The sequence below is a fragment of the Equus asinus genome, chromosome 13 (genome assembly GCF_041296235.1).
Source record: "Equus asinus isolate D_3611 breed Donkey chromosome 13, EquAss-T2T_v2, whole genome shotgun sequence".
NCBI lineage: Eukaryota > Metazoa > Chordata > Mammalia > Perissodactyla > Equidae > Equus > Equus asinus.
This window is the reverse complement of record NC_091802.1, coordinates 60938298-60964853: the sequence shown is the minus strand read 5'-3', so window position 1 is coordinate 60964853 and position 26556 is coordinate 60938298. Positions and strand designations below refer to the sequence as shown.

The following is a 26556-nucleotide window of genomic DNA, read 5'->3' as shown; positions in this document are numbered from 1 at the left end:
GCAGCGCCGGACCAGTGCGCCGGAGCCCCGCAGCTGCCGACCCTCCTGTCCGCCGCCCAGCCGGCCCCGCCCCCGGCACCCCGCCCCCGGCACCCCGCCCCCGGCACCCCGCCCCCGGCACCCCGCCCCCGGCACCCCGCCCCCGGCACCCCGCCCCCGGCACCCCGCCCCGCCCCCTGCGCGCGCCGGCAGTCACGTGCCCCGCCCCGCGCCGGCGCGTGCGCGCGGCGGCGTCACTTCCGGCCGGGCCCCAGCTGGCGGAGGCGGCGGCGGAGGCCGAGCGGCGAGGTGAGGCGGCCGCGGGGGCGGAGCGGGCGCGCCGGGACCAGCCCCAGAGCGGCGGCCGGCGAGGGCAGGGCCCGGGCCGGGGCGCTGTGAGGAGGGGCGGGGGACGCGGCGGCGATCCCAGCCGGGGCCCGCGGCTCGGGAGGTGCGCTCGGCCGGACGGCGGGGCCCGCCCTCTTCGGCCTGGAAGCCGCCGCCCGGCGACAAATGCCCCGCTGTCCCCGCTCTCCCGGGGGAGCGCGCTCACGGTGCTTCCTGACGCAGGGCCCTCCGTCCTCCCGCCGCTCCCGCGTCCCTAGCCTCCCCTGCCGGGCGGAGCGGCGCCGGGTGCCGGGCGGGAGGAGCGAGGCCTGCCCCGCCCCAGGGAGCTCCCGGGGCCGCAGCGCCCGACCCCCGCGGGGGCCGCCGCAGGAGCGCAGGGCTGCGGGGCGGGCAGCCGTACGTGGCACGCTTCCCGTTATAGTGCGACCCAGATTGTGAAGACTCCGAGGAATAGGAGGTGCAAGAGTCGTGTCCCCCGACCTGCCCCACGGAGGCCTCTCAGAGGTGGTGGTCTTCTAGCCGGACCCCCGAGGATGAGGAGGATAGTTTGGGGCAGCGGGCACGGCTTGAGCAAGATGTCTGTGGGAAGCAGTGAGCCGACTTCTGGGCGGATGATGTCGACAGCTTTTAGAGAGGGGTAAAGGCGGGGGGAGAGGGGGCAGGAGCTGAGTCCTGGAGGAGGAGTGCTTGATGTGGGGTGAGTGAAGGATGGCAAGATTTCCAGATGAGGCGGGAGGGGGTGCACACACTCAGGTCTGCTGCTCCGGAAGGGGGCCCGCGACCCTCACCCGGGAAGGAGGGCGGCAGTGGTGCGGTGCTTGGAGGCTTTGCCTGGGGGTCTTCAGCGGACCGCCAGGCCCCTGTTTGGCATCTAGTACAGCACTATGCTGCTGGCAGCTGTTTAGGTCGAGATCACGTTTTAGAAATCTCATTGGCTGCAAGTACTGGGCTGTTGAGAGCCCCAAAGACTCAGAATATGCCAGGGAAGTGGAGTCTAAGAAACTCCACTCCATTCCAAAGGAACACGGAATGACCACCAATCGCATCATTGATTCCAACTCTGGAATATTCCATTGTCACTTTTCCAGACAACAAGGTAGCATCTCCCTTCCTGTCCTTAGGCGTATGGCAGCCTGTGGGAAAAGGGTTTGAGAGTGGAGGCTGGAGGCTGGGCTTCAGGTCCTCTCAGGCCCTGCGTCCCCCCGAGGAGGTCTCTGAAGCCCTTGTTTCCCGTGGAGGAGCAAGGTATTACATAGATCCATCCAGAAAGACTCCCTTCCTGTCTCTGAACAGAACCGCATGGATATCAGGGGATCCAGGAACTTTCCAGGGGGATGCAGGTGAGGGCAGAGGCGGGCTCTGGGGTGCTCAGGACTGCTGAGCTGTCTAGGCTCGGCCCTCGCTGCTGTGGCCCTGGAGGCCCAGAGGTTGGGAGCCCCGTGGGGTCCAGACCCTACTCTGCTGGGTAGCAGGCTGCTTCACCCACTGAGCCTCTGAGAAAGGGATCGTCGGGCTGCCCTCTGGCTAAGTGTGGGACGGGAGCTGAGCCCTGCAGTTAGCTTTCGGCAGGTGTTTGCTGGGCCGGTGGTGCTGCTGTGATTTCACAGTACCTGTACTTTCTGGGTCTACACGGCATTTTGAGTGGGCTGGCTGTCCATTCGGTTTGCCCAGAACTGTCCAGGCTCATACTTTGCAATTAGCAGCATCCCTTCATTCTCAGAAGTGCCTAGTTAGATGATACGTTCCTTCTCTGGTCACCCTGTCCATCATAACACATCAGATAAGGAGTCACAGAGATCTCGTTTAAGGTGATGGCTTCACGTGGTTGTGCTTGGGTCCCTGTCAAGCAGGAGGGCCTAGCGAGCATTCTTGGGGGCTGCTTTGGCTCAGATGAGGACACTGAGGCCCAGAGAGGGCAGAGACTTGCCTGGAGGTGGCAGAGCAGGGATAGACCCTGCCATGTGCCTAGCATGGAACCTGCTGGGTGCTGTAGGCTAGGCAGCCCTGGACAACAGTCGAGGCCTTTGGAGTGCACCGAGGGATGGTATATGGTTCTTTGTGGTGATGGCAGCAGCAGGCAGAGGTGGCTCTGTGGCAAAGACTGTGTTTGGGGATAGGCCTGGGGCCCAGCAGCCGGTGATGCCTGATGAAATGGATTGGGTCCAGACTGGGCTTCATGGCAGTAGAGGGCCCGGTTGGTGTCCAGTTGGGGAGTGATTTGGGGAAGGGTGTTGGGAAGATCATGCTGGTGTCAGCATGTACCAAGGATTGGGGAGGATGGTGCAGGAGGCTGTCCTGCCATGGGGGTTGGGGGGTGGACGTTGGTGAGGGGTGACTGGGAACAGGAAGAAGAACTGAAGAGCACATTGATGGGGGCTCTGGGTGGGAGGTCCCTGTGCTTGCCAACAGTGGGACCTGTGGGCCGTGGGGAGACTGTCATTGTGTCATCAGATCTGAGACACTAGTGATTGAGAGCTGCGCCTCATGTCATGGTCCACTAAGAATGGAAAAACGCTGTCAAACTTTGACATGCTAGCGATTGCCAAATGCAACCCAATTTCAAAGCTATTAAAATATGGAAAAGGTGGGGCCGGTTCCGTGGCCCAGTGGTTAAGTTCTCGCGCTCCGCTGTGGCGGCCCAGGGTTCAGATCCTGGGCGCGGACATGGCACCGCTCGTCAGGCCGCATTGAGGCGGCGTCCTACATCCCACAACTAGAAGGGCCTGCACCTAAGATATACAGCTGTGTACGGGGGGGTTTGGGGAGATAAAGCAGAAAAAAAAAAAAAAGATTGGCAACAGTTGTTAGCCCAGGTGCCAATCTTTAAAATATGGAAGAGGTGTCTTAAGAGTTGATGGGATGCAGTATATATGATGAGATTTTGACTCGAGTTGAAGAAATAATTGTGCTCGATAATCATTGTGAGCAAAAGAGGACAGGAAAACAAGGGGAGGGAGGTGGTTTGGGACATCGGGCATGAGGTGCTTGTCACACACTGCCCCACCTGCCCGCCAGGTGGCCTCTCTCACCCAGGGTGTGCGACCTGCCCTCTCTCTGGGACGCTGCCCTCCTCCCCACCTTTACCTGCACTGCTGAGCAGTAGGTCTCTGTCCTGCCAGAGTCAAGGCTCCGACCTGATTGAGGCCCTCCATGGTTTGCTGGATCTTCCTACATGTCCCTGGCACTTTTCCAGACCTGTGCCATTCTCCCCAGTCCACTCGTCACCTGGTCTCTCCACCCTGGCCTCTTTAGTGGCCCTGCTCAGTACTTTCCTCTGGCAGCAAACATGCTCAGGTTCCATCTGCTTAGCGACACGTGGCTGTCAGTCCTGGCCTCGTGCCTCCCTTCGCAGCTAAGCATCCTAGATGTCATGGGTGGCCTGGTCTTGGCTGACCGGCCCACTTCCTTCCCTCGCTCTGCTGAGACTATTCCTGCTGAGGCCGGTGGAGATTTTCTCATGCTGGTCCATTGGTCACGTCTTGGTCCAGCTGCCCCTGGATGTCTCCTCCCCCGTCTCCTCTTCCCTCGCCCCCTCCTGTCCGTACCTCTGTGGCTCGGTCTTCTTCCGTGGCTGCTCCCAGCAGGTACGTGTCTCCAAGCTCTGTCCTCATTCCCTTGGGGTCCTTTTGCTCAGCGTCAGTGGTATGATTTGCACCCTGTTGCCGTGCTTCATGCTCTCAGCGGTGTCGTCTTCCGTGACAGAAATACTCCCGGTGTATACTGCCCCCTTTGGTGGCTCTTCCCTTTGGGTGCCTATGAGTGGTGCTTCTCTGGCTGCTCATGTGCACTTCTGGGTGGCCATGTGGCCTTTTCCCTCAGGTATGCACCTAGGGCTGGAATGGCTGTCATGGGGCATGCATATTTATTAGACTCTTTAATGGAAATTTCTTTTGGGGTCCGAATTGGGGGTCCAGCTCCTTGGAAGAGCCCAGGAGGAGAAAAGGGTGAGTGAGCTCACTGTCCCTTCTGTCTCCAGGGGAGCAGCAGTCCCCTGGCCTCTCCGGAAGCTACTGGTACATCCAGGAGAAGCCTCAGTGCTCCTAAGACTGCCAGGTGGCAGGGTCTCAGCAGGGCTGGGGGCAGGGCCAGCCCAAGGCCCTGGTGGGAAAGACCGTGGAGGGAGGCTGAGTTGGAAGGAAGAGAAGCAGGACTTGGAGGTTTCTCATCTGGAAAGACCTGCTGGTGGGACACAGGCCATTGAAGTCGGGCCTGTTGGGGTGTGACCTTCCCCATCGAGAGGAAGCAGATGGTGGCTTATTTTTAAGATGTCATTTTATTTGTCCATTGCATCCTGAGGATGTGAGGGCCTGGGGTGGTGCTGTCCAGGACGCCAGAAACCTCTTCACTGAAGTGGGATGTCCGTGCAGCAGACGCCCGGTGCCAAGGACACAGTCCCAGCCCCAGGAACGGGGGTGCCTCCACCAGTTCCTGATCTGCTCAGGACGCCCAGCCAGTGGGGGCGGTGTGGGGCAGGTCCCCAGCATGGAGACTGAGTGCTCTGGGGGGGTCCAGGACTCAGGTCGTGGGCATGGCTCCCTGCAGGTCAGCTGCTCTGGGGCCAGCTCAGGCTGGGCCTCAGGACTGCAGAGACAAAGGGGAGCAGGTGAGGCACCCAGAGAACCCCAGAGTGGCTTGTGTGTGTGTGCAGCCAGGGCAGCGGGAGCCAGGAGGGGGCAAAGCACCTGAGTTAGGCCTGAGAAGGAGAGCAGGGGACCCCAGGCTGAAGGCACAGCACCCATAAAGGCTTGGCGGCCCCCAGAGGCTGTGACCAGAGAAGGCTAGGCAGAGGCTTCACTGGGAGGAGAGGCCCTGGGGGTGTTGGGAAGGCAGGTGCCCTGAAGAGGTGGTTGGCCGGCCTGAAGAGAACAGACTGAAGGAGAGTCGAGGGCCCTTGGGCTAGAGGAGGTGAGGGCCCGGCCGAGGCAGGCAGGGGCTGGCTCGCCCTCCTGCACTCCCTCCTGTTGTTTAATTGGAACTTCCCTGCCTCATTCCACTGCCAACAGCCCCTTGGGACGAGTGTCCCCAGGGCGCCCTCAGACCACAGAAGTCTTTCTCTCTCTGCTCTGGTGTTTGTGGTGCCCCGGGAGGAGCTCCATGGACAGTGAGGTCCCTGAGTCCAAGAAAAGAGAAGCCACTTGATGAGGGCTGGGCTTCTGTCCCACGAGGGTCCCATTGCCCTCCAGGAAGCTGGTGTCATGCTTTGTGGTGGTTCTTGCCTTCGCCCATGGGCTTGTGGTTACCTGTGCAGGTGTTTAAATGCCAAATCGTTTATATGATGGCAAGTGAGCCAGAGAGGAGGTACCCACAGTGTCCCATCCTCCTGGCCCTCTAGGAGGGACTGCAGCTGCATGCTCTGTGCGGTCGGGTCCCTGGGTTCCAGGGGTAGGGGGGAGGCTCTTGTGTTCAAAGCCACCTCCCAGGGCTCCCCCTGCCCTCAGCACCTGAGGTTGCCCTGCTCTGGGGCAAGGCCAGGCATGGGACTGGCCCTGTGCAGCCAGCTTCCTCACTCTGTGGTGTGTGTCCTCAGCCAGAGAGGGGATACTGTCCAGCTGGCCCCTTTGAGAGTGAACCTAAAAATAGACCCCCAGCTAGGGCTGTAAAATCCCCTGGGCCAAGAGAGAGACTGTAAACAGACAGCACCCCAGGGTCTTGGTCACTGGGTCAGAGCTGGCAGTTTCCTCTAGTCTCACACCCCTCCCCCAGCCTTCCCATCCTATTGGATTCTGTGTCCAGGGCACCCACTTGCTCACACCCTGGCCTTGGGGACCAGGGCACCTTGGGCACGCTCATGGCATCCACTGGGCCTCAGGCTCTGCTGGACTCCTCACCATTGGGAAGCGTGTCCCCATTTTACAGATGGGAAACTGAGGCTCAGCAGAAACAACACGCCAGGCCCTGCAGGCAGTGAGGGCAGAGTCAGGGCTCAATGGGACGACTGCAGCCGTTTCTCACAGACCCACACTCTGCCGTGAGAGGCGTCCCATGACGCGGGAATGTCAGCAAAGCTGCTGCTGCCATCCCGACATGCCTGCCTGTGGGAAAGGGGCTCCCCAGGCAGCGGAGCTCCAGGTGCCAGCCTGCCCGGAGCTCAGGCGGCTCTGAGTCATGCGTGTCACTGGCCCCCCGGCCCCCACATGGCTGGTTCTGCCCACATCCTTAGCCCGGATTGTGGCTGGACCCCCTTTGGGGGGACCCCCTGGTAGGCAATGAGACCACAGCAGTTTGTCTCAGCTTAAAGGAAGAGGTGGGGGCCGGCCCCGTGGCCGAGTGGTTAGGTTCGCATGCTTCACTTCAGCGGCCCAGGGTTTTGCCAGTTTGGATCCTGGGCGCGGACATGGCATCACTCGTGAGGCCACACTGAGGTGGCATCCCATGTGCCACAACTAGAATGACCCACAACTAAAAATACACAACTATGTACCGGGGTGCTTTGGGGAGAAAAAGGAAAAATAAAATCATTTTTTTTTTTTAAGTTTTTGAGACTCAGTTGGCTCATTCTTTCTTTCTTTATTTTAAAGATTTTATTTATTTCCCTTTTCTCCCAAAGCCCGCCAGTACATAGTTGTATGTTCTTTGTTGTGGGTCCTTCTAGTTGTGGCATGTGGGACGCTGCCTCAGCGTGGTTTGATGAGCAGTGCCATGTCCGCGCCCAGGATTCGAACTGACGAAACACTGAGCTGCCTGCAGCAGAGCGCGCGGACTTAACCATTCGGCCATGGGGCCAGCCCCAAAATCTTTTTTTTAAAAAAAAGGAGGCAGCAGATGAGCCCCGTGCCTGTTCCCTCTCGGAAGCCTCTCTGGAGAGGGTGACGCTCCGACCATCCCTTTGTTCTGGGGCTTCCCTTTCAGAGGCCGAGGGGATCCGGCAGTGGAGTGCAAGGACCAGACACCCCCGCAATGACCAGGTGGGTCTTAGGCAGCAGAGTGACCTCTAGCTGGGGCCAGTTGGGGGTCCCACTCTGCCCCCTAGCCCCTGCTAATGTGGCGGGTTCCCCCCAGTTCCCCTGTCTCCAGAGTCGTCTACAACGGCAAGAGGAACAGTAGCCCCCGCTCTCCTCCCAACAGCAGCGAGATCTTCACCCCAGCCCACGAGGAGAATGTGCGCTTCATTTACGAAGGTACGTGGGGCACCCCCAGCCAGGGCTGGGGCTCCAGGGAACTCCCCAGAGTCCCTCTCCTGCCCCTCCAGGCTGCCGGCTCCACCCTCACTCTCCCCCAGCCTTCAGGGGCCAGGCAGGTGGGGTCACGGGGCCTGTCTGGTGAGGAGACCTGGTCCTGGTAATGTGAGCAGTCAGCGCTGTGGTGTTCCCAGCTGGCAGCACCCCACAGGCAACATTTGGAGCCATTCGAGTTTGCTTGAGGAGAAGGGGCCTGCCCTGGAAGACAGACAGACAAGCAGTATACCTTGGAGGGAACCCAGGGCTGTCCCAGAAGTGGTGTGTCTGGGATGTGTGAGCATGTGTGCATGCATGTGTCCTCGACGTGTGTGTCGGGGGGCGGCCCTCAGAAGAGCCAGCTCTGTACCTCAGTGGGCCACCCGTGCCTCTGTGACCACAATCCCAGTCATAGAACAGACAAGGGGGAGGTCTGCTAGAGTAGTCGGGCGGGGGAGCCAGGAGGGGAGTGGTCCAGGCAGGGCTGCCCAAGGGAGTGGGGTTGTGCTGGGGACCAGTTCAGGTCAAGCATGAGAGATTGGCCGGCTGAGGGAAGGGCTGCAAGTAGGCTCTGAGAGGAGAGAAGGACTCAGGGCTGACGCTGCCCTGGCTCGGACACTGGCTGGGACTCTGCTCGATGCCGACTGCCCAGCCAGGCTGGGCCTCTGATGCGCCCCCGCCTCCCACAGCCTGGCAGGGCGTGGAGCGAGACCTGCGGAGCCAGATGTCAGGCAGTGAGCGGGGCCTGGTGGAGGAGTACGTGGAGAAGGTCCCCAACCCCAGCCTGAAGAGTGAGTTGGGGGCTGATCTGGGAGGGAGGAGCCCCGCCAGGGGCTGGGGTGGCAGGGAGGCCTGCCTGTTGCCTGCTTCTGAGACAGCCAGGCAGGTGGGCTGGGTCCCACGGCTTCCAGAGGGGGTGCAGGATGAGGGGCCCTGACCCTGCGTCTTCACTTGTGCCCACCACTGACTGCTCTGATCCTGACAGCATTCAAGCCCATCGACCTGAGTGACCTGAAGCGCCGGAACACGCAGGACACCAAGAAGTCCTAAAGCGTGCCGTGCCCCTCCCCTGGCCTCTGGGAGATTGGGGTGCAGCCTGATGTTGGTCTCCTCCTCTCCTGTGGGCCCAGCTCCTGGGAGGGGGAGGGGGCGGTGCTCCCGGTGGGCCACAAACCCCAGGACCAGGCTGGGCATGATTGATGGCCGAGGCCTGCCCCTTCTCCTCGAGCCCCCTCCTTTCCTCTCGAGGGATCTCAAGCTGCCCCCTATCATTGGGAGGGTCTGGGCCCTGCCAGGCCTTGCCTGCCCCCAGGCCTAGCTGCATCTTTGGAGCTGCCTGGCCCTGCCTGCCCCCCAGGGCCTTAACCCTGACTCTCCTCCCTTTCCCATCACCTTCCATTGCCTCCGTCCCCCTACTCCTGGCCACTTCCAGGGTCAGGATGGAGACAAGGGGGCCTCCCTTGTCTCCTGGGCTGGTGGGACTGGGCCGAGTTTGTCGTGAGATGGCCAGGAGGCAGGACAAAGGTGGCCCCACCTGTAGCCAGTGTGGGTCCCCCACCAACTCCTGCTGCTTCTGTGGCTTGGACATGTTGGGGAGCATCTAACTCCATACCCCCCACTGTCCAGCCTGGCCCTTTTCTTCCCTGCATCAACTTCAGGATGCCACCAGCTCTCAGGGCCTGGGACACTGCTGGGCGCCCCCTCAAAGGGGTCCTGGACAACCAGGCACGGCCCCCTGGTGTCTGCAGCCCTGTGGCCACAGTAGCCCCTTAGGCAGGGACATGGAGCTAACCCTGAGCTGGTGAGACTGCCCGGTGGGCCCTGGCTCTGTGCAGTGTGCTGGGAGGGTCACCAGGGCCCCTTTTTCTTCCTGTGCCCTTCAAAAGCCAAGTGTCTGCGATGGAGTCTGAGAACCAGTGAATAAAGGCAGGTGGCACTGGATCAGCCTCTTGGTGGTCTGTCATGCCCTTGTCCTGGCAGCCCACACAGGGCTGGAAACCCGAGGTCACGGTCAACGCCCCTGAGCCCAGAAATTTCATCTGATTCCTGGGTTTCATCCACTAGGGGGGCTCAGGCCTCCTGGGGGGTGGTGGGAGGTGGAGGTGGGGCCTCCTGGAGGAGAGAGGCTGGGGTGTGGATCTTTTGGGCTCCGCAGGGAGGCCATTACCTTGGATGTGAGGGCCCTGGAGGTAGTGGCATCCCTCTGCAGCCCTGGACCCACCCTCTGGATCCTTGGGGAATGGTGGCTCCGCTGTTGAGGTGGAGGAGTAGCTGCTGGGTACCAAGAGACCCGACTGCACTTGACCTTCAAACCTGGAAAGCCCAGGCGGGCCAGACGCAGACAAGCCAAAGCGGAATTTATTTCGGGAACGCCCTTTCCTGGAAGAGTATTCTGAGGCTCGAGTGGCCCCACAGGCGGTTCCGGGAGGCGTCGTCTCCTGGGGCGGCAGGGGAGGCTCCCTGGGACGGGTGCAGGAAGGACGGTTCATGTAATAAACAGCCGTCGCGGCTCGCCGCCAGTGGGCGCTGGCTAGTGCCAGCCCCTGAGCCGAGTCCCTGTAAACCACGTGGCCTCATTTGCTTGCTCCCAGGGGACCCATGGGGCATTCGGCCCAGTGTTTGAGTGCCTGCTGGGCTGGGTCACCTGCGCTGCCCCCCACTGTCGGAGGCTGGGGAGGCGGTGTGGGCCAGGGGTAGGCAGTGCTGGGCTGGGGTGCAGGGAGCTGCAGCCAGAGGCTGAGTGGGCACACTGGCACACACGTCACACCCTCCACCCACTATGTCTTGGACCACCAAGGACGAGGCAGACATGGTGGAAACAAGGCCCTGTCCCCCTGTGGGGATTCTGTGAAGCAAGGCCCCCTGCCGGAGAGGTGGGGAGGTGGGCTTGAACCCGGGGCAACCCACTGCTGCACTGGTGACTTTGAGCAAGTTACTGAGTCTCCAGGCCTGCTGCCTCAGGTGGAAATTGGTACCTGCCTCCTGGGCGGCTGCCCAGTGCTGGTGCCTGCTGCCATCATTAGTTACCTCGTGCACGGCCTGGAGTGGACACTTGACCTGGGCACAGCAAGCACAACCCACAAGACCTCACGGGGAGTTGGACGTCTGCTTCTGGTGGCTGCAGTCTTGGCCTTGCTGCAAGCCCTAGGGCACCTCACACTGCTGGCCCGCCTCAGTTTCCCCATCTGTAAAGTGAGGGTGTGTGCTGCGGTGGTCCAAAGTCCTCTTCTTGAAGGAGTGCTGAGGCCCCCAGGCAGCACACTGGGGAATGTCTAAGGAATATCTTGCTGCATTCCTTAAAAATCGACTTGATTTTGACTTCAAGCCCCCCCTGGGCCATTCCCCCCTTCTGTGGGGCTGGAAGGTAGGAGTGGGGACCCTGACCTCAGCTTCATTTTGGCTACACTGGGCCCCAGAATCTGGGCCTCCCCTCCTCACAGCCACACTCCCTAGTCTCACCACTAGTGGTGGGACCCTTGGCCTGATAGCTAGTCCCCCGACCTGTGCATAGGTGGGTCCATGAGACACTCCTCAAGGCCCCTTCATTCCTGCTGTCCCTGCCAATTTAACTTTTCTGTGAGGTGGAGGCCCTTGGCCTGGGGTCTTTCCAGGAACACCTTGGAGGTGGGATGTGGTTAACAGGCCACATGCCAGGAGGGAAGACTGATGGGGCTCTGGGGGCAGGGGAGGAGGAGGGAGGAGGGAGTAAGGGGGAGAGTTGGGTCAAATCTGTGGACGCGCCCCAGCTGGGCCCGGAGCCCCAACTTCACAGCAGACCCGCACTCTCGTGCCGCCCCTTCCCGAACACGGGGTCCAGATGTCCTGTCTGTGGGTTCCACCTAATGGGTGAGGACTGGTGTGGTCACAAAGGGGGTCTTGGTGTCGGGAGAGAGGGGGCAGACGGGCGGCTCAGGGATGCCAGCTGGTGGAGAGGGCTGGGCACGGGTGCAGGGTGGGTGGTGGTCCTCCTGGCTGCTCTGCTGGACTCATGGAGGGGCGCTGCCACCTCCTCATCCGAGGTGCTAGGGACACTCACCAGAGCAGTGGGGCTGCCCAGCTGTGAGTGGCTGGAGACCCCTCTCTCTCCTTTGTACAGTGGGGGCAGCTGGGGAGATGCGGCGGGCGTCCTGGAAGAAAGGGTGTGCTCACTTCACCACAGCCTGCTCTAGGTGCGTGCCTGTCACCATTTGCTTTCATTCAACGTCAACAACTCTGTGGGGCAAGTTTTATCACCCCAATTTTACAGATGAGGAAGTGGTGACTTCCTGTAAGAGACTAGCTTATTCTGATTTTTTTTTGAAAGATTTTTTAATTTTTTTCCTTTTTCCCCCCAAAGCCCCCCCAGTACATAGTTGTATATTCTTCTTTGTGGGTCCTTCTAGTTGTGGCATGTGGGACGCTGCCTCAGCGTGGTTTGATGAGCAGTGCCATGTCCGCGCCCAGGATTTGAACCAACGAAACACTGGGCTGCTTGCAGCGGAGCGCACGAACTTAACCACTCGGCCACGGGGCCAGCCCCTTATTCTGACTTTTTAAGCTTTTATTTTGATCAGAATTTTAACTTAGTCAATTTTTATTGAGTATGTACGCTGAGCATGTTCGTGTTTACTGAGTATGAACAATAATTCCCTAATACCATCAAGTACCCGGTCTGTATTCCCCTAACGTCCTAAATAACATTCTAGGTGGGTTCTGGACTCGGGACAGGAAGGCAGAGTGCATCTGGGGCAGCTGCTAGACAGGTCCCTAAGTCCTTTTTAATCACAGGCCCATCCCCTTCCTTCCATTTATGTATTGAAGGCCCCTGGGCACTTGATGATGGAGCTTCCCATATTCTGAACTTGGCTGGTCACATCCTTGTAGTGTTAACAGGCTTCTCTGTGTTCTGCATTTCTGTGAACTGAGGCGAGAGATGGAGGTTTCATGGGATTCATAGGAGAAGCCTGGACATACAAGGATTGCTCTGGCTACTGTGTTGAGAATGGGCTGCTGGGTTCAGGGTAGAAGCAGGACCTGTCAGGAGGGCTGCCTCAGTGAGCCGTGGAAGGAGGAAGCTGGGTCGGGGGCAGTAAGGAGCTTGAGGTGGACGTGTGGAATTTGAGGTGCCAGGTAGGGAGCTCAGTCTAAAGCATGGATTTGGGAGGGCCACGGGGCTGCAGATATAGACTGGAAGTCATCTGAATATTGATGTTTAAAGATGGATAAAGAAGGGAGGAGGGTGGGACCTGATCCCTGGGCACTGCAGTCAGGGAGAGGAGGAGGAAGCAGGAAAAGGACTGAGCAGTGGAAAGCAAGGTCAGAGAAAGCAGGCGGGGGAGGATCTGGGGCTGAGGGCTGCCCAAGTGTCCTGCAAGAGGCTGGAGCGGCTTAGAGAGTGGCCCTGCAGCCCTTAGCCTTCTCCCACCCCTCACCCAGAGGCAACCACTTTCAGCTCTTAAGTCGATTCTTTGGTTTGTGTTTCTATTTCTAAGTAGCATGCAGGAACTGTTACTTCTTGATCTTCCCATTTTGTTTTCTCCCCCACCCCCACTACGCGCATGCACACTTCCCATCCACCACCCTCCCTGGACAGTTCTTTTTTTCTTTCATGACTTTGGTTACATCAGTGTAGAGTATTTACATTATGATGTCTACGTTTGTATTCAGAGCTGAGCCCTGTGGTAAATTGTGACTGTTTTTTCTTTTCTGCCCAACTTCTTGTTTTCCTTGGAGTTATTGATTGCCTTCTTTTTTCATTTGCTTAGTTTTCTATGTACTAACACGAATTAAGTCCAGGTCGTCTAAATCTCCTCCCAGTGTGCTCAGTCACTTTGATCCCCTTGAGAGTGTCTCTCCTGGAGCCTTCTGCCCTGCTTGAGGCGCCCTCCCCTCAGGGACCCACCCTGTGTGGCACACAGCTGCCACCCTGGGGCTGCCCCTTGGCTTTCCTAGGGTTGATTCCTGTTTATCATAGTCCATGTTTTCCTCTTTCTTGGTCTCCAACCTCATTTTAGTAGCGTGTACACACACACACACACACACACACACACAAGCTGGGCCATACCCACACTGGGGGTCCATACTGGGGGATGGCCTGAGGGGAGGGACTGGGATGGAGGTGGGAAGGGAAGTAGAGATGGGGGAGGGGCAGAGGGCCTGGAGTGTTCATCTTTATGGATGGGAAGTGATGCTTTGTGGGTGCTGGGCCCTGAGTTAGAAAGTGGGTTCTCCCACCCATCCCCCCTCCACCCCACCTGCAGAGTTGCCTGGTCAGAACCAATGTTTATCGGCTAGGCGAGTCCAGCCCCTGCCAGGCCTCCGCCTCCGCCCCTGACTCCACCAGCTTGCTCTAGTTCCCTTGGGGACAGGGACAGAGGTGAAGGAGTACAAGGGCAGAGGGGGGTCAGTGTGGGGAGGGCTGTCAGGAGGCCCCTAGGTGAGTGGCACACCCCCGGGGCAGTCACCAACCCTGAGCTCAGCCGGCGTGAAGGAGAACTTGTGTTCTGCCTGTGCTTGCTTGTGCCCACACAAGCTCTGGGCGTGAGGGGCGGCAGGGTGCCCCTGTGGCAGCAGCTCAGAGGAGAGTCTGGGCCTGGGGCCTGTGGGGTCTGGGACAAGATGTGGCCTGAAGTCTCAAGGTCAGGGGCCTCAGGCCTCCAGCTGCAGGGTGGCCCTGCCCACAGGTCCTGCAGAGGTGCAGCTGGCTGCACTGTGCCCCACCCTGCAGCCCCTGCCAACACAGTAACACTGGCAACCCACCTGGGCCACAGGAGAGCCCAATTTCCCCTGATGGCTTCCCGCCCCTCCCTGAGGACCCCTCGTCACTTCCCTCTCTGCTGCATCCAGGCCTGCAATGGGCGTGGGTGGCACGGGGTGAAGGCCCCTGAGGAGGGCCCCAGTGCCTGGCGGGTGAGTAATTCTATTTACCTTTCCTGAGAGGCCTCCTGTCCTCTCATTTGCTCCAATTAGCCCGGCTCTGCCTGAGCAGCTCCAGCCCACGTGGCCGGGCGGGGGACATGGCCACCTCCCCCAGGGCCCAGCACTTGCCTCCCACCAGCTCCTGGGAGCAGGGACACCTGGCTGACCAGCCGGGCTGGCTTGTGCTTTCTCCTCCTGTGGCCCCTTCCTCCTTTGACAGCGCCCCTCTCCCCATACACACCCCACCAGGCATCACGGGACTGGCCGCAGGGGGTGCTCTTGAGGTGGGACCACAGTCTCCACATGGACTTCTGCTCCTGCACCTGCCTCCACTCTCTACACCAGACACACTGTCCCCAGATGGCAACTTGGACCTCAGGGTGCACCCCAGACAATCAGGACCCCTACTCCAGCATACCGCCTGGCTCTTCCGATGTCCCATGCTTATCTCTTTCCTGGCGAGCATAAGCCTTCACTGCCTGCCAAGCAGGGTGCCCACCCACCAAGCCAGGGATGATATCCTCACTGCACACAGCTGCCTTTCCGTGCACACCTGGCGCAGCAAGGACTGGAGTGGCCTGGGCCTCTATGCTGAGTGGCCACAGCAGGGCCATGCAGAGGTCTCGGGAAACTGCTGCTGCCTTCACTTGGACCATTTCAAGTTTGGGGGTCGACTTCCCTCCGCTGCAATCTGCTGCATGGCCTGCGAATCGCTGGGGTGGCTAGAGCCAGGATGAAGTAGAGACCAGCAGAGGACAGCCGGTGCTGGATTGTCCGGCGATGCCCTTGCTGGGCCTGAGTCCAGCCCTGGCTGCGGTTCCAGGGGGAGCCAGGGGTGTCTGTGTGGGGTTGGTAGAAGGAGTGTGACGCTGGTGGTCTCCCTCGGCCATCACCCCTGTTCACATTCCTCTGCTGGCAAATGGTGAGCTTCTGGGTGCTGAGGGCCAAAGCTAATGGGGACCATTCACTCTGGCCCAGGTTGGGAGTGAGCCCCTCCTGAACCAGGATGGGAGGATGGCTCTGGTGGAGACAGGGAGGGGCACCGCCAGCCACCGCTCACGCATTGGGGACCATCAGGGGTTCCAGCTCCAATTCATCTGTAAAAGGGGGCCTCCCAGAGGCAGCACACCAGCACGAGGCCCCAGCCACACTGCTCTTTTCCTACATGGAGGCCCTGGGCCCAGCCTGCCCCTCTCCTGCAGCCCAGCTCTCCAGGGTGTGCACAGCGGCCACTACTTGAGCTCTTTATTGTTGGAGGACACACATTTCCTTGAATACTGGACACACCAACACACACGGGGACACGCAGGCATGCATTTGAAAAACAGCTTATACCCCTACAACACTCTGTCCCCCACCCCGGCACAGTGCAGGTGTGGGGAGGGGAGGCCCTGCCCCTCAGACCACCACCCTGGGGGACACGGGGACGATGGGGCTGCTGTCTGGCTCCCACCCCTGCCGCCTCCGTCGGGCATCCGGTTCTGGATTTTCTGGCGATGCCCTCTCTCAGCACCTGAGTCCAGCCCCAGCTGGGGTTCCAGGGGACGTCAGAAGGGGCGCTCAGCCAACCCAGGGAGGCCGCCGGCCAAGTGGGTCTCTGCTGAGGGGTCCTGGCTGGCCCCATTGCTGCCGCCACCCCTGGAGAGCAGTAGCTTCTCGCGGGGGGTGCTGCCGGCGGGCCGGGCTGCGGTCGTGTGGCTCCCCATGTGGCACTCCTCCTGCAGGGCCTTACCCACGCGCCAGCGATGCCAGCAACGCAGCAGCTCCGACTGCACCTGGGGTGGTGGGCAGGTTGGGCCAGTCGTAGGGCCCGCCTCTCCCACCTCCCAGGATCCCCAGTCTCCCGGCCTTGGAGGGCTGCATGGTGCCCTGGGCACAGACCAAGATGGGCTCCGTTACCACAGAATGCTGGGGTCTGTGGCCTTCTGAGGAGGGACCCCCTTCACTGTGCGCTCCCTGAGGACCGGGCTGAGGCTGACCCATCTAGAGAGGCTTGACACCCAGTGCAGTGGCAAGCGCACTCAGTAAATGCAGGTGGATGTGAAGGGCTGCACCCCTGTGCAGGGGTGGGGCCAGGCGCCCACGCTCCACTCTGGTCCCGACCCCAGGGCTGGTCCCAGAGCCCCCACCTACCTCCTTGTTGAGGAAACAGTAGAGAACAGCCACCAGCAGGCCCTGGAGAGAGGGGGTGGTCAGGGCCACATGGAGGCCAGGGGGTGGGAGGTTATGGGGGGGGTGGAGGGGGCAGGCACCTGGAAGGAGCTGAGAAAGAGGTCGAAGAAGAGCTTGGCGGAGCGCAGGGTGCCCTGAGCATGCTCGTCAGTCACAAAGGCGAACACTACCTCGTGGACCCCCAGCAGGGGGATGAGGGTCAGCGTGGACTTGGCCAGCCTGTGGGGGCGGAGCCTGATCCACTAGGGCCTCACCCTGCCCCCCAGGGCCCTGGTGTCCCCATCCCCACCCCAACCCCCCTCGGGCCCCCAAGGGGTCTCAGGGTCCGTGAGCTGCCTGACCTCCACTGCCCACACCCACCGGAATTTGTAGTCAGTGTAACGCATCTGGTGGGCTCGCAGCTTGGCCAGGAGGATGTGAATGATGCGGATAAAGATGAAGAAGTTGATCTGTGTGTGGAGGGCACAGCTCAGGGCAGCCCTCGGGCCCCCACTTTCCCTCTTGTAGGGGGGCCTGGCACCCAGATGAGGCCTGGCTCATGTGGCCCCAGGGCTGGTGGATGCCCAGTCAAGGATGGGCACCTGGCCCGAGGCCCAGGGCGCCAGCCAGTGTCCTGGCTGAGTACCGTGGCCTCCCTCCTTGTCCACCCAGGCAGGATGCTGTCTGTCTCCTTGGGCTTCTGCAGGCAGACAAGGAAGGAGGGGGCTGGGGGGCCAACCCCACCAGCCTCCGAATCCCTCCCTGTGGGAGCAGCAGGTGCCTCATTTCCTCACCAGGATGGCCAGGAAGACAGGGAAGCGCAGGATCCACCAGAAGCCCATGTTGTCATTGCTAGTCCAGCACCTGCAGGATGGGGCTGGCTCATGTCCTGGCAGCCTCCCAGCCCCCCACGCCCTAGATTCTGTGGGGATCTAATTAGTGTCTCGGGAAAGGAAGGGAAATGGTCATGAATGACTCCCATCCCCGGGCACCAGGCTGGCTCATCCCCCCACTGCCTCTGGCCAGAGACCCCGGTACTGCCCCCATGCACTGAGCCATACAGCCACTCCCCACAAGCCCAGCCCAGCACCATGCCTCCAGGAGAGGTAAGGCCCTGGCCACCCTGGGCCTGTCTTCTGGTCAGCTCATACTCACTGGATATTCTCGAATAGACACTTGACCACTGCCCAGGGGATGACGAATAGCATGGGGGCACCTGCGGGTGGGGGCGGAGCAGCTGTGGTCCCATGGCCCAGGCCAACCTGCCCCCACCACACCAGCACACTCACCCCAGCCAATGCTCAGGTAGAGGGTGAAGAAGCTCCTCTCCGGGAAAGTGGCAAGGCCCAGCAGGCTGTGCAGGTACACACCCTCCACCAGCAGCCAGCAGTAGTTGGCCACGATGCCATACTGCATGAACACCGCGGCTACCCGGCAGCCGGCCACTGCCTGGCCACAGGGGCAGCGTGAGCTCAAGTCACAGTCACCTGCCACCTCGGGGCGGGGAGGCCAGGAAGCCAGGTCCGGGCGCTCACCTCGTCACTCAGCCAGATGCTCACGCTGAGGTCGTCGCCGATCTTCTGGCTGTAGCGTGTCTCGAGCAGCGTGTCGATGACCAGCACAGAGCTGGCCTTGAGCACGAAGGACACAAACAGGTTCATGTGGATGTAATTTCGGGTGCAGTGCAGCTTGCTGCGGGGACAGCGGGTCAGGACTTGCCCGCTGCCCTGCCCACCGAGGGCCCCCGTGCGCTGGGTGAGTGGGCATACCTAAGGCCCAGCAGGATGGCCAGGGCCAGGAGCAGGGCCCCGAGGGAGAGGGAGTACCCCACAGTGTACATCACCTGGAAGCTGTTGTACATCTTGGCCACCTCCTTCTGCAAATTGCAGTGCCCGGTCAGGGCTGGGCGGGGCCGCCTCACCCATCCCCACCCACCCAGCCCCTGCAGCGCCGCCGTGGGCTGACCTGGATCTCAGTGCCTGGTCAGGGCTGGGCGGGGCCGCCTCACCCATCCCCACCCAGCCAGCCCCTGCAGCGCCCCCGTGGGCTGACCTGGACCTCGATCTCCTCGTCGTCCATCTGGCACTGGGAGGCATTTCGCCACGGTTGCCCCCGGGGCCCACGCACCCACTGCCCGTCCGGCCCACACCTCTTGAAGACGAGGCGGTGCTGCACTGGGGGGCAGGCTCTGGTCAGCACCCCACTCCGGCCGGGCCCCTCGGCCACCCCCTAGTCCCCTCTGTGGTTACCTTTGTGGTGCCAGGGCAGGTACCAGGGGCAGGAGATGTTGGCTGTGGTATTGGGAGGGGTGTCTGGCCAGCAGGAATACTTGTCGAAGGTCCTGTTACAGACCAGCTCTGCAGAGGCAGGAGCGGGGTGGGGGCTCCCTCAGCAGGGCCTGGCCCTCGCGGCCCCCTCTCGCCTCCTCTCAGAAGCCCCAGCAGCATCCTCTGCTTCTCAGCATGCAGCCTCCCCCCACAGGTCTCCCTGATCATTCCACCTCCCCTGGACCGCCCGCCCCCCCACCCAGTCCAGCCTGGTCCTGAGCTCCAGCTCTGCCCAGCTACCTCCCTTGGGACACCTCGCATCTCCATTGTGCCCCAAACCCGCCTGGGGCCTCCCCTCTTCCCAGTTGCCTTCTTGCAGCACTTCCTTCTTTGGGAGCTGAACCCCAATTCAGTTGGCATCCTTCCTGGGCCCAGCACTAACTCTGTGGCTCACACCCCCTGCTCCCCTCTGCCCAGCAAAGGTTCCCTCCCTGACCTGGACAGTAGCTCAGCCTCCAAGGCAGCTCCTCCTGCCCCAATCTCTCGCTGTACCCCGAGTGACCTTCAGAACTTGTTCAGTTCGCTGTACCCTGTCCCTGCCTGACCCTCCGCATGATGGCCCATCTCCCTCACCCTTCTCAGGCCTTGTGTGGTCTGCCCGTCCCTCTCAGGCCACCTCTCCCCACACAGTCTGCTCACTGGGCCTTGAGCTCCATTGGGGCAAAGACAGTATCCCCAGGCCCAGCAGCAGGGGAGGGTGGCGAAGCATGCCATTTCTGGGCCAATTCTATCGTTTTTTAAATTTCTCGCTTGTGTGGCCTCGGGCAAGTCACTGGCCTCTCCATGACTCCTCACCTGTAAGGGGGGGAGGGGGTGGGGGGGCAATGCCTTCCCCTGATGAGAGCTTAGTCAACACTGCACGGCTGAGCGCTGGGCATGGGCAGGAGGCGGGGCGGGGGGGGGCTCACCGGTGGGAGGTGGCAGCAGGCTCAGGTTGTGGAGACACTGGTCACCGTAGAGCTTCCACTTCTCAAACAGGAAGTCCATCACCTGAGCGGACGGGGCCTGGGGCTGGGGGACAGATGGGCCAACAGATAGACAGAGCCATGTCAGCATGAGGGGCAGGCAGGCGGTTGGAGCCCCCAGGGGCTGGGAGGGGGGACTGGCAGCATGCTCACCTGGCAGGCCAGCAGCAGCAGCAGCAGGAGGAGGTGGGGGCGGCGTGGCCAGATAGGGGGCATGCCTCTGGGCTGCTGCCCCCCACATCTGGCTGGGGCTGCACAGCTGGGGCAAAGGGGTCTTCTTGGGCGCGCAGGCTCCTCTGGGGGCTGCCGAGTGTCAGAGCAGCAGGGTCTGCAGAGGGACCCCCAGGAGTGAGGAGACCCAACGGGGCTCTGCTGCGAATAGCAAGGTGTCCTGCTCCCCACTACTACCCCTCTGAGCCTCTGAGTCCTACTGATGAAGCGGGAGCTGGGACAGGAGTAGTAGCTCATTGCCAATGATGGGTTGGGGTCCGGCCCAGGGTCCTGGGGGCTGTGCCGTCCTCCCTGGGTGGAGCTGAGTTTCCCACAGCTTGTGGCTGTCTGTCTGGCGGCTCTGACAGAGCCTCCTCTCTGTGCTGGTGGCAGTCACTGTCTTGCCTGGTTGCAAAGCTGTTGCAGAGGAGAGCAGCTTCCCTAACCGCCCACTTATTCTTGGTCCCCAGGAAGCCAGCTTGCTAGGCAAGGGCGAGGTGCCAGGGCCATCCATCACTCGGCTCCCAGTGCTATGGTTATCGAGGTGGCCCCAGGCCAGCTCCCAGCCTTGCCAGGGGCTAGGAGTGTCAGGCACATGCTCAGGGTGGTCCTTGTCATACACATGCCCCTTTTCCCAGGACTGGGGTATCCAGGTGTCCCCGTGGGCCCCACCCAAGGCTCAGCCTGGGCTCCCTGGGTCCTGTTGGTCCAGCACGCAGGAGGCTGGCAGGACATTCCTTTGAGATTAGCACTGCAGGCAGCCGGGGCCCAGACTCGGGACCCCTGCCCTCGTGGTGCCTGCAGGGGGGCTGAGGTGTCTGGTCGTGGGCCGGAGCCCATGTCTGAGCCAGAGTTCTGGGGCAGCAGTGGGCTGGTAAATCCTCCTTTCATTGCTTCCAGAGCCCATCTGAATTCCATGGGGGCACCAGGGTGGGGCTTCCCTCGTGGCCTGGGTTTGGGGCCCCCAGGAGTGACACATGCCCCCCAGGGCTGTGGATGGGCCTTTCTCTGGACATCCTGGTGCATAGTGAACAAGTGATGGACAGACTGATGGACAGATGGACGACTGGCTGGCTGGAAGGCAGTGCCGGGGAGAAGCCAGGAAGAAAGGGAGGTGGGGGAGGTGCAGGCTGTGGCTGAAGGCAGAGGGTTTCAGGACACCCTGGATTTCAGCTTCCTCCCATCAGAGTCCAGTACGGCCCTCGTGGGGCGAGCTCAACCCGGGGCTCCCCTGTGATTCACTCATCTCACCTAAGTGGACCCTGAGGTGCCATTATGCAGGGCGAGAGCTGAGTGACCCAAGGTGGGTGCCTGGATCACACCTGTGGGGGCTCCTGACCCTGGTTCTTGGGCCGTGGGCACAGGCTGGGCCTGGTGGGGCAAGACTAGCAGTCTCTGGTCCTCTGTCTCTGACCAGGTGAGGTGTCCCCGGGCCTAGGGCTGTGGGTGGAGGAGCCCAGCATGGAGGCTCTTGGCAGAGAAGATGGCAGACAGGTGAAGGACGAGGGGCAGTGCGGTGTCCCTAGCCTGGGGGTCACACAAGGAGACTTAGCTGCTCATTATGATCAGACAGCCCCGTCTGCTGCCCTGCCCCTTGCCTGCCCAGGCCACTGAGCTGGCAGGTAAAGAGAGTCCAGGAGCAGGCCTCTCACCCACTGTGCTCGGTTGCTGGTGAGGGGCGGGGAGGGAGGTGAGTGGGCAGGCTCAGGGGTCCATGGCAGCCTGACAGGGCAAGCCTGGCTCTGCCTCGACTTCCCCCTCTGAAGAGTGGGAGCTCACCTTGTTGGCCTCCTAAGGCTGTCAGGAGAACCCAATGAGCCGATGTTTGGGGAAGGGATGGGTGTGGCCACACCCAAGGCTGCTTATGCCAGGGCAGCTGGCCTCCCAGCTAGGGGTCAGCTAATCTGGGGACCCCAGAGAGAAGCAGAGCCCAGGGTTAGAGGGGAGAGACAATGGGCTGCCCTGGGGCCCCTCCTTCACTGCCCCTCCCAGACCTTTCTCCACAGCAACCAGGGCAGAGGAGTGGGGGGACTCTCCATGTCCCCAACCCAACCCTGGTCTGGTGGGTGGGGCTGGGAATCCTTGAAGATTCCCCCCCACAGCTCAGCACCCACAGCTCACAGGCTGTGTGCCCCAGCTCAAGGCACCCCTATCCCCTCAGCATCCCCATTGACACAAGAGGCTGACAGCTATCCCCCCCACCCCCCGCCCCCCCTTAGGCATCTGATAGAAACATGAGAAGGCGTAGAAGTGGGCAAGCCCTCCCTCCCTTTAGAGGGAGTGTGGGAAGGAGAATTCTAGACACCTCTCTGAAGAGGGGTTGGGTTGAGGTTCTGGGGGCCCCCCCAGGAGATGGTGACATTGTGGAGCCCAGTTCTTGTCCTAGGATCAAGGACAAATCATTTAACTTTTCAGAGCCTCAGTTTCCCTGCTTGTAAAGCGGGATCCCTGCCTCCTCATCCCCAAGGAGGCAATGCGCTCGGCCAGCCACCTTCAGGGTAGGATGGATTACTGTGTCCAGGGTCCCTCCCAGAGGCAGCCTCTCAGCCCTGGGCATAAATATTTGTTGAATGAACAAGAGGACTGAACCCGCCCCCCCCCCCCGGGATGATGAGCAGCCAGATGCCGGGGCGCCGCTCTGGGGCTCCCGTTGGCCACAGCACCGGGACTCACCATTGTCCACTTTATTACTGTCTGGCAAGGGAGCCAGTGGGGGTGGGAAGGACCCTCCAGGGACCTGACCTCCTCCCTTCACAGACCAGGTAACCTGGCTCCCTCTCAGGCCCTGGCCTGCACCCCTACAAATGTCAGCCCAGGACTAGAGATGCGGGCAGCGGCTCAAGTGGACAGGGGCAAGGGCTCTCGGAGGGCTGCTGTCCCCCACTGCCTGCCAGCTCACCGCCTCTCCCCTTTTTCCCAGCCCTCCACCCCTCCCCCATGGATTTACCCAACTTGCCCGCCTACTGGCTAAGCTGGCTCACTGGCACATGCCGTGCCCCATGCCTGGCAGAAGGCACCACTCCTGATGGCTTGGCCTACGTCCCACCAGTTACCACTGAGGATGGCCTAGGGACTCGCAGACCTGGAGCTGGGGTTCCAGCCCTGGGATGGGTGGATGGCCCTTCTGCAGGGCTGTGGTCACCCTGAGTTTGCCCCAGGGTCCTAATGGGTGGGGTTGAGGCCTCCCAGCCTCTGAGAGGTATGAGGTGGGGGGGTTGTTTTTGTGAAACCAGATCAGGTAGCGGAGGGTCATGGCCCCAGGTCAGGATCAGGGGTCACAGGCTGTTGACAAAGCCTGATTCCTGCGTCTTCCCCAACCTCCAGGGGGCGGAGCGGGCCTGGATTCAGGCCAGGGTGCAACTCCTCCATTAGCCCTCATCCCCTAGCACAGGACAGAGAAACAGCCTGGGCCGGTCTTCCGAGGATGCGGGCGCCTGGAGTCATTCAGTTCCGGGTGGGGGCAGAAACCCCGGGGCTGAGAAGTGCGAGTGGGGGCCGCTGGGGAGTCGGGAGCAGCGCAGGACAGTGACCCCCCCTCGCCGCGGGTCAAAGTGACAAGTGTGGACCCGCGGAAGAGCGGCCCTGCCGGGTGCGGACGCCCCTCGTCCCCTCCCAGGGGAACCCGGGCAGCTGGGATAGTGCTGGGGAGCTGGGGGCGTCCTGGGGAGCAGGAGTCAGCCCGAGGGGGGAAGCAGGGCTGCCGAGGCCTTCTGCGCCTCTGGGGGTGTCTCCGCGGAGTGCGTGTGTGCCCATGGGGGGAGGGGCAGCCAGGGGATGGGGGGTGGGTGCCGGAGGGAGGAGTCGGGAGCGGAGTGGGCAGCAGGACAGAGCGCCTGGCGGCCAGGACCCCCTCCCCGCCCCGGGGCCGCGCTCCTCAGGGAGGAGAGAACCGGGGAAGCGCTGAGACCCCCAGCCCGCCCGACGGGGCGGGACCCTGTTGACTGTCCGAGCTGGAAGGGCGCATCCCGGGGGTTGGGAACGGAAATGTCCGACGGGGGTGAGGACGGCAACACCCCCAGAGACCGTCCAGCCCACGACAGGGGTCCCCGCCGGCCAGTGCTGCGCTCCCCCATTCTGCGGGCCTCTGGGCGCGCCAGCCGGGCTGCGTCTGCCCAGGCGCTCCCGGAGCGTCCCTTCGGGGTCGGGCCCAGGGGCTCACCCGGCGCTCCGACTCCGGCTCCACGCTCCCCGCCGTTCTCTGCGCGCTCGGGTCGGGGTCGGCGACCGCTCGTCTCCGCGGCGCTGCCGGATCGGGCTCGGCGCCGGCTCCGCGTCCTCGCCCCGCGCCAGCCGCGCGCAAACTTTCCGGCGGCGACGCTGGGCGGCGGTGGCCGCGGCGGGGGAGGCGGAGGGGCGGGGGCAGGAGCGGCCCCGCGGGGGGGGGGCGGGGAGCGGCGGCTGAGGGTCCCCGCCCGCCCCTCGGCGCAGCGCCCCAGCCCCCGCCTCTGTCTTCCCGACGCGCCGCGGGGAGCAACGGCGTGCGCCCCGACTGCTGGCCCGGGAGACCGTGCGCGCAGATCCCTCTCCGCGGGCCCCCTTCTGGCAGACCTTTGTCCCGAAGACCCCTAACCCCCCGGCTCGCTATGCAGACCACTGCCCGGTGGACCCCCTTCCCTCGGACCCCGGGCCGGCAGACGGCGGTCGCAGCGAGTGTCCAGCTCCCCGCGGGGATAGGAGACGTGGACGGACAGGTGGGGGTGTGTGGAGGGCGCGGCCGGGGGTGGGCTGTGACTCGGCTCCCCTTCCTCTCGCTCCCTTTGCGTCCCTGGGTTCTCGCTGATTCTTTCCGGGAGCCGCTCTGATTTTCTGGAAGGACCGACCCCCCGACTTACCCCCACCCTCCCGTGATACTTCCTGCCAGCGCCGCAGAGCAGGCTGGACTGGGACCTGGGTGGGGGCCAAGGTGCGCCACGAGGGCAGGCCGGGTGGGCAAGGCCTTCCAGTGGCTGAACCCAGGCCCGCGGAGAAGGGCAGCCCCGGGGGTGCCCCGTTAACCCCGTGTCACCTCCATCAAGCCTCCTCCGGCACCACTCATTTGACAGCCCTACTGACCCCCACTCCTGTCCCCCGCTGGCTGCCACCGCGGCGTCCCTGCCGCCATTCCTCCACCCCTGGTTCTCTTGTGGAGAAGGAGGCTCTACTCCTTCCACCCTTTTTCCTTCCCAGACTGCGGCCCCAGACTCACCCTCGTGGGAACTCCTCTCCTCCCCACCCCCCTCCCTCCAGATCTAAAGCCGGCATCACCTCCCTGGCTTTGGGGCCCCTTCCACTCCCTCACCCGCCATCCCCAGTCCCAGCAGTCACTGCTCAGGGCCCAGTGACCTCGGGGTCACCAAACCCCTTGGATGCTTTTCAGCCTTGTCTTTCCTGGCCTTTCAGCATCCCAGGACACTGATGGTCATGCCTTGCCTTCTAGAAAGTTCTCCTCTGGCTGTGGCTTCTAGGGTGGCGCTCCACTTCCTCTTCTGTATTCCCTTATCCACTCCATCACAGAGCTCCCAGTGTTCCACCCTGGTCTCCAGGTGTCTCCACTGCCACATGCCCAGGACCCCAGTGGGAGCCCTTCCCTGACCTGCTCCCATCTCCTGGATGCCCCTCCTCCACCCACCCGCCGGCTGGACACATGGCAGTGGCCCCGTACCCTGTGAGATGCCTACAGGTGGCAGGAGCTTATCCCAGCTCTGTGCCCGCCACTGTCTGAAGACACAGGAGAGGGGTGGCGGGGGGTGGGTACGCTGCAGAGCCCCATTCTTACCAGCCCACCTGAAGCCCTGCCCCCAGAGCGGGCCTTTCTGTTTTGCTTTAGGCAAAGGCCAGAGTGCAAAGGTCAAGAAGTCTGGCTCTGCCTGTGCAAGTGCCAGGGGCAGGTGCCGGGGGAGGGGAGCCTTCTGAGCTTGGTGCCCAAAAACCCCCATCCCTCCCCCCCCCCCCCCCCCGCCCCGGCCCACTCCCCTCGCCTTTCTGGGGGCTGTGCGCAGATCTAAGTAGGTATCCCCTTCTCCCTCCGCGGTTTTCATCTGGGATCTGGGGCTGTGAGTCCAGTAACCGGCACCACCTTGGGCGGCTATGAGGACCGGGGAAAAAGCTACAGGTTCTTCCTGGAGGTGGGGTGGATCTGGGCAGCCCGGGAAAGAGGTCATCCTGCTGTGTGATGTTCAGAGAGGACTTTCCCTCTCTGGACCTTATTTTCCCCTGAGGATGCTCTGGCTGGCTGGAGGCCCAGCAATCCAGAGTAGGTGCTGGGTGGCCGGAGTTGGGTCTCAGCAGGAAAAGATATGAAGGAATAAATGTAGTGTGCATGAAGTGGGACAGGGCAGGGGACCTCTGAAATATGTAGGCACAGTGGGGAGCAGAAGGGGGAGGGAGAGGGAACAGATGGGGGTGGGGGCCCCTCCCCAGGCTGGGCCACCTCTATTTACATAACTGGATTCATAAGAGGTAAACAGAGCAGGAACTGGAAACGAGGGGCCCGGGCCTTGCCACACAGCAGTCTGGGAGCCCCGGGACTGAGGAAGGCGCCTGCCC

At 62.1% G+C, this 26556-nt stretch overlaps 2 protein-coding genes across 10 annotated transcripts; one reads left to right on the top strand and one right to left on the bottom strand.

The window, feature by feature from the left end:
- Positions 1 to 181: 181 nt before the first annotated feature.
- On the top strand, positions 182 to 9422 carry MCRIP1 (MAPK regulated corepressor interacting protein 1). 7 transcript variants are annotated; one of them, XM_014864343.3, is made up of 6 exons: positions 1003 to 1024; positions 1621 to 1667; positions 7177 to 7232; positions 7327 to 7445; positions 8171 to 8272; positions 8467 to 9422. In XM_014864343.3, the coding sequence occupies exons 1-6, from the start codon at positions 1018 to 1020 to the stop codon at positions 8529 to 8531; spliced, it is 396 nt and encodes a 131-aa protein (XP_014719829.1). In that variant the 5' UTR covers positions 1003 to 1017; the 3' UTR covers positions 8532 to 9422. The 7 variants fall into 7 exon arrangements, with proteins under 7 accessions (XP_044601138.1, XP_044601139.1, XP_070339934.1 ...); XM_044745203.2 differs by lacking the exons at positions 1003 to 1024; positions 1621 to 1667 and adding an exon at positions 182 to 288; XM_044745204.2 differs by lacking the exons at positions 1003 to 1024; positions 1621 to 1667 and adding an exon at positions 209 to 288 and having other exon boundaries at positions 7080 to 7232.
- Positions 9423 to 15608: 6186 nt separating this feature from the next.
- On the bottom strand, positions 15609 to 24607 carry GCGR (glucagon receptor). 3 transcript variants are annotated; one of them, XR_011493984.1, is made up of 14 exons: positions 24191 to 24323; positions 19975 to 20149; positions 19765 to 19867; positions 18779 to 18886; positions 18582 to 18703; positions 18299 to 18405; positions 18065 to 18221; positions 17819 to 17978; positions 17685 to 17745; positions 17324 to 17393; positions 16911 to 17229; positions 16631 to 16769; positions 16512 to 16553; positions 15609 to 16153 (listed from the first exon to the last, which is right to left on the bottom strand). XR_011493984.1 is itself a non-coding variant. In XM_044745918.2 (14 exons), the coding sequence occupies exons 2-14, from the start codon at positions 20035 to 20037 to the stop codon at positions 15926 to 15928; spliced, it is 1449 nt and encodes a 482-aa protein (XP_044601853.1). In that variant the 5' UTR covers positions 20038 to 20149; positions 24191 to 24607; the 3' UTR covers positions 15609 to 15925. The 3 variants fall into 3 exon arrangements, 2 of the variants coding, with proteins under 2 accessions (XP_044601853.1, XP_070339933.1); XM_044745918.2 differs by having other exon boundaries at positions 16911 to 16999; positions 24191 to 24607; XM_070483832.1 differs by lacking the exon at positions 18299 to 18405 and having other exon boundaries at positions 16911 to 16999; positions 18065 to 18160; positions 24191 to 24322.
- Between the last annotated feature and the right edge of the window lie 1949 nt (positions 24608 to 26556).

What these genes read in the sequence shown, in the direction of transcription:
- MCRIP1 (XM_014864343.3), top strand. An exon ending in AACTTTCCAGGGGGATGCAG is followed by an intron (nt 1,668 to 7,176) that starts GTGAGGGCAGAG and finishes CTTCCCTTTCAG; the next exon opens with AGGCCGAGGGGATCCGGCAG. An exon ending in CCCCAACCCCAGCCTGAAGA is followed by an intron (nt 8,273 to 8,466) that starts GTGAGTTGGGGG and finishes TGATCCTGACAG; the next exon opens with CATTCAAGCCCATCGACCTG.
- GCGR (XM_044745918.2), bottom strand. Translation starts at nt 20,037, where the DNA reads ATGCCCCCTATCTGGCCACGCCGCCCCCACCTCCTCCTGCTGCTGCTG. An exon ending in TACACTGACTACAAATTCCG is followed by an intron (nt 16,770 to 16,910) that starts GTGGGTGTGGGC and finishes CCGCCCCCACAG; the next exon opens with GCTGGCCAAGTCCACGCTGA. An exon ending in ACTGTTTCCTCAACAAGGAG is followed by an intron (nt 16,154 to 16,511) that starts GTAGGTGGGGGC and finishes CCACCACCCCAG; the next exon opens with GTGCAGTCGGAGCTGCTGCG.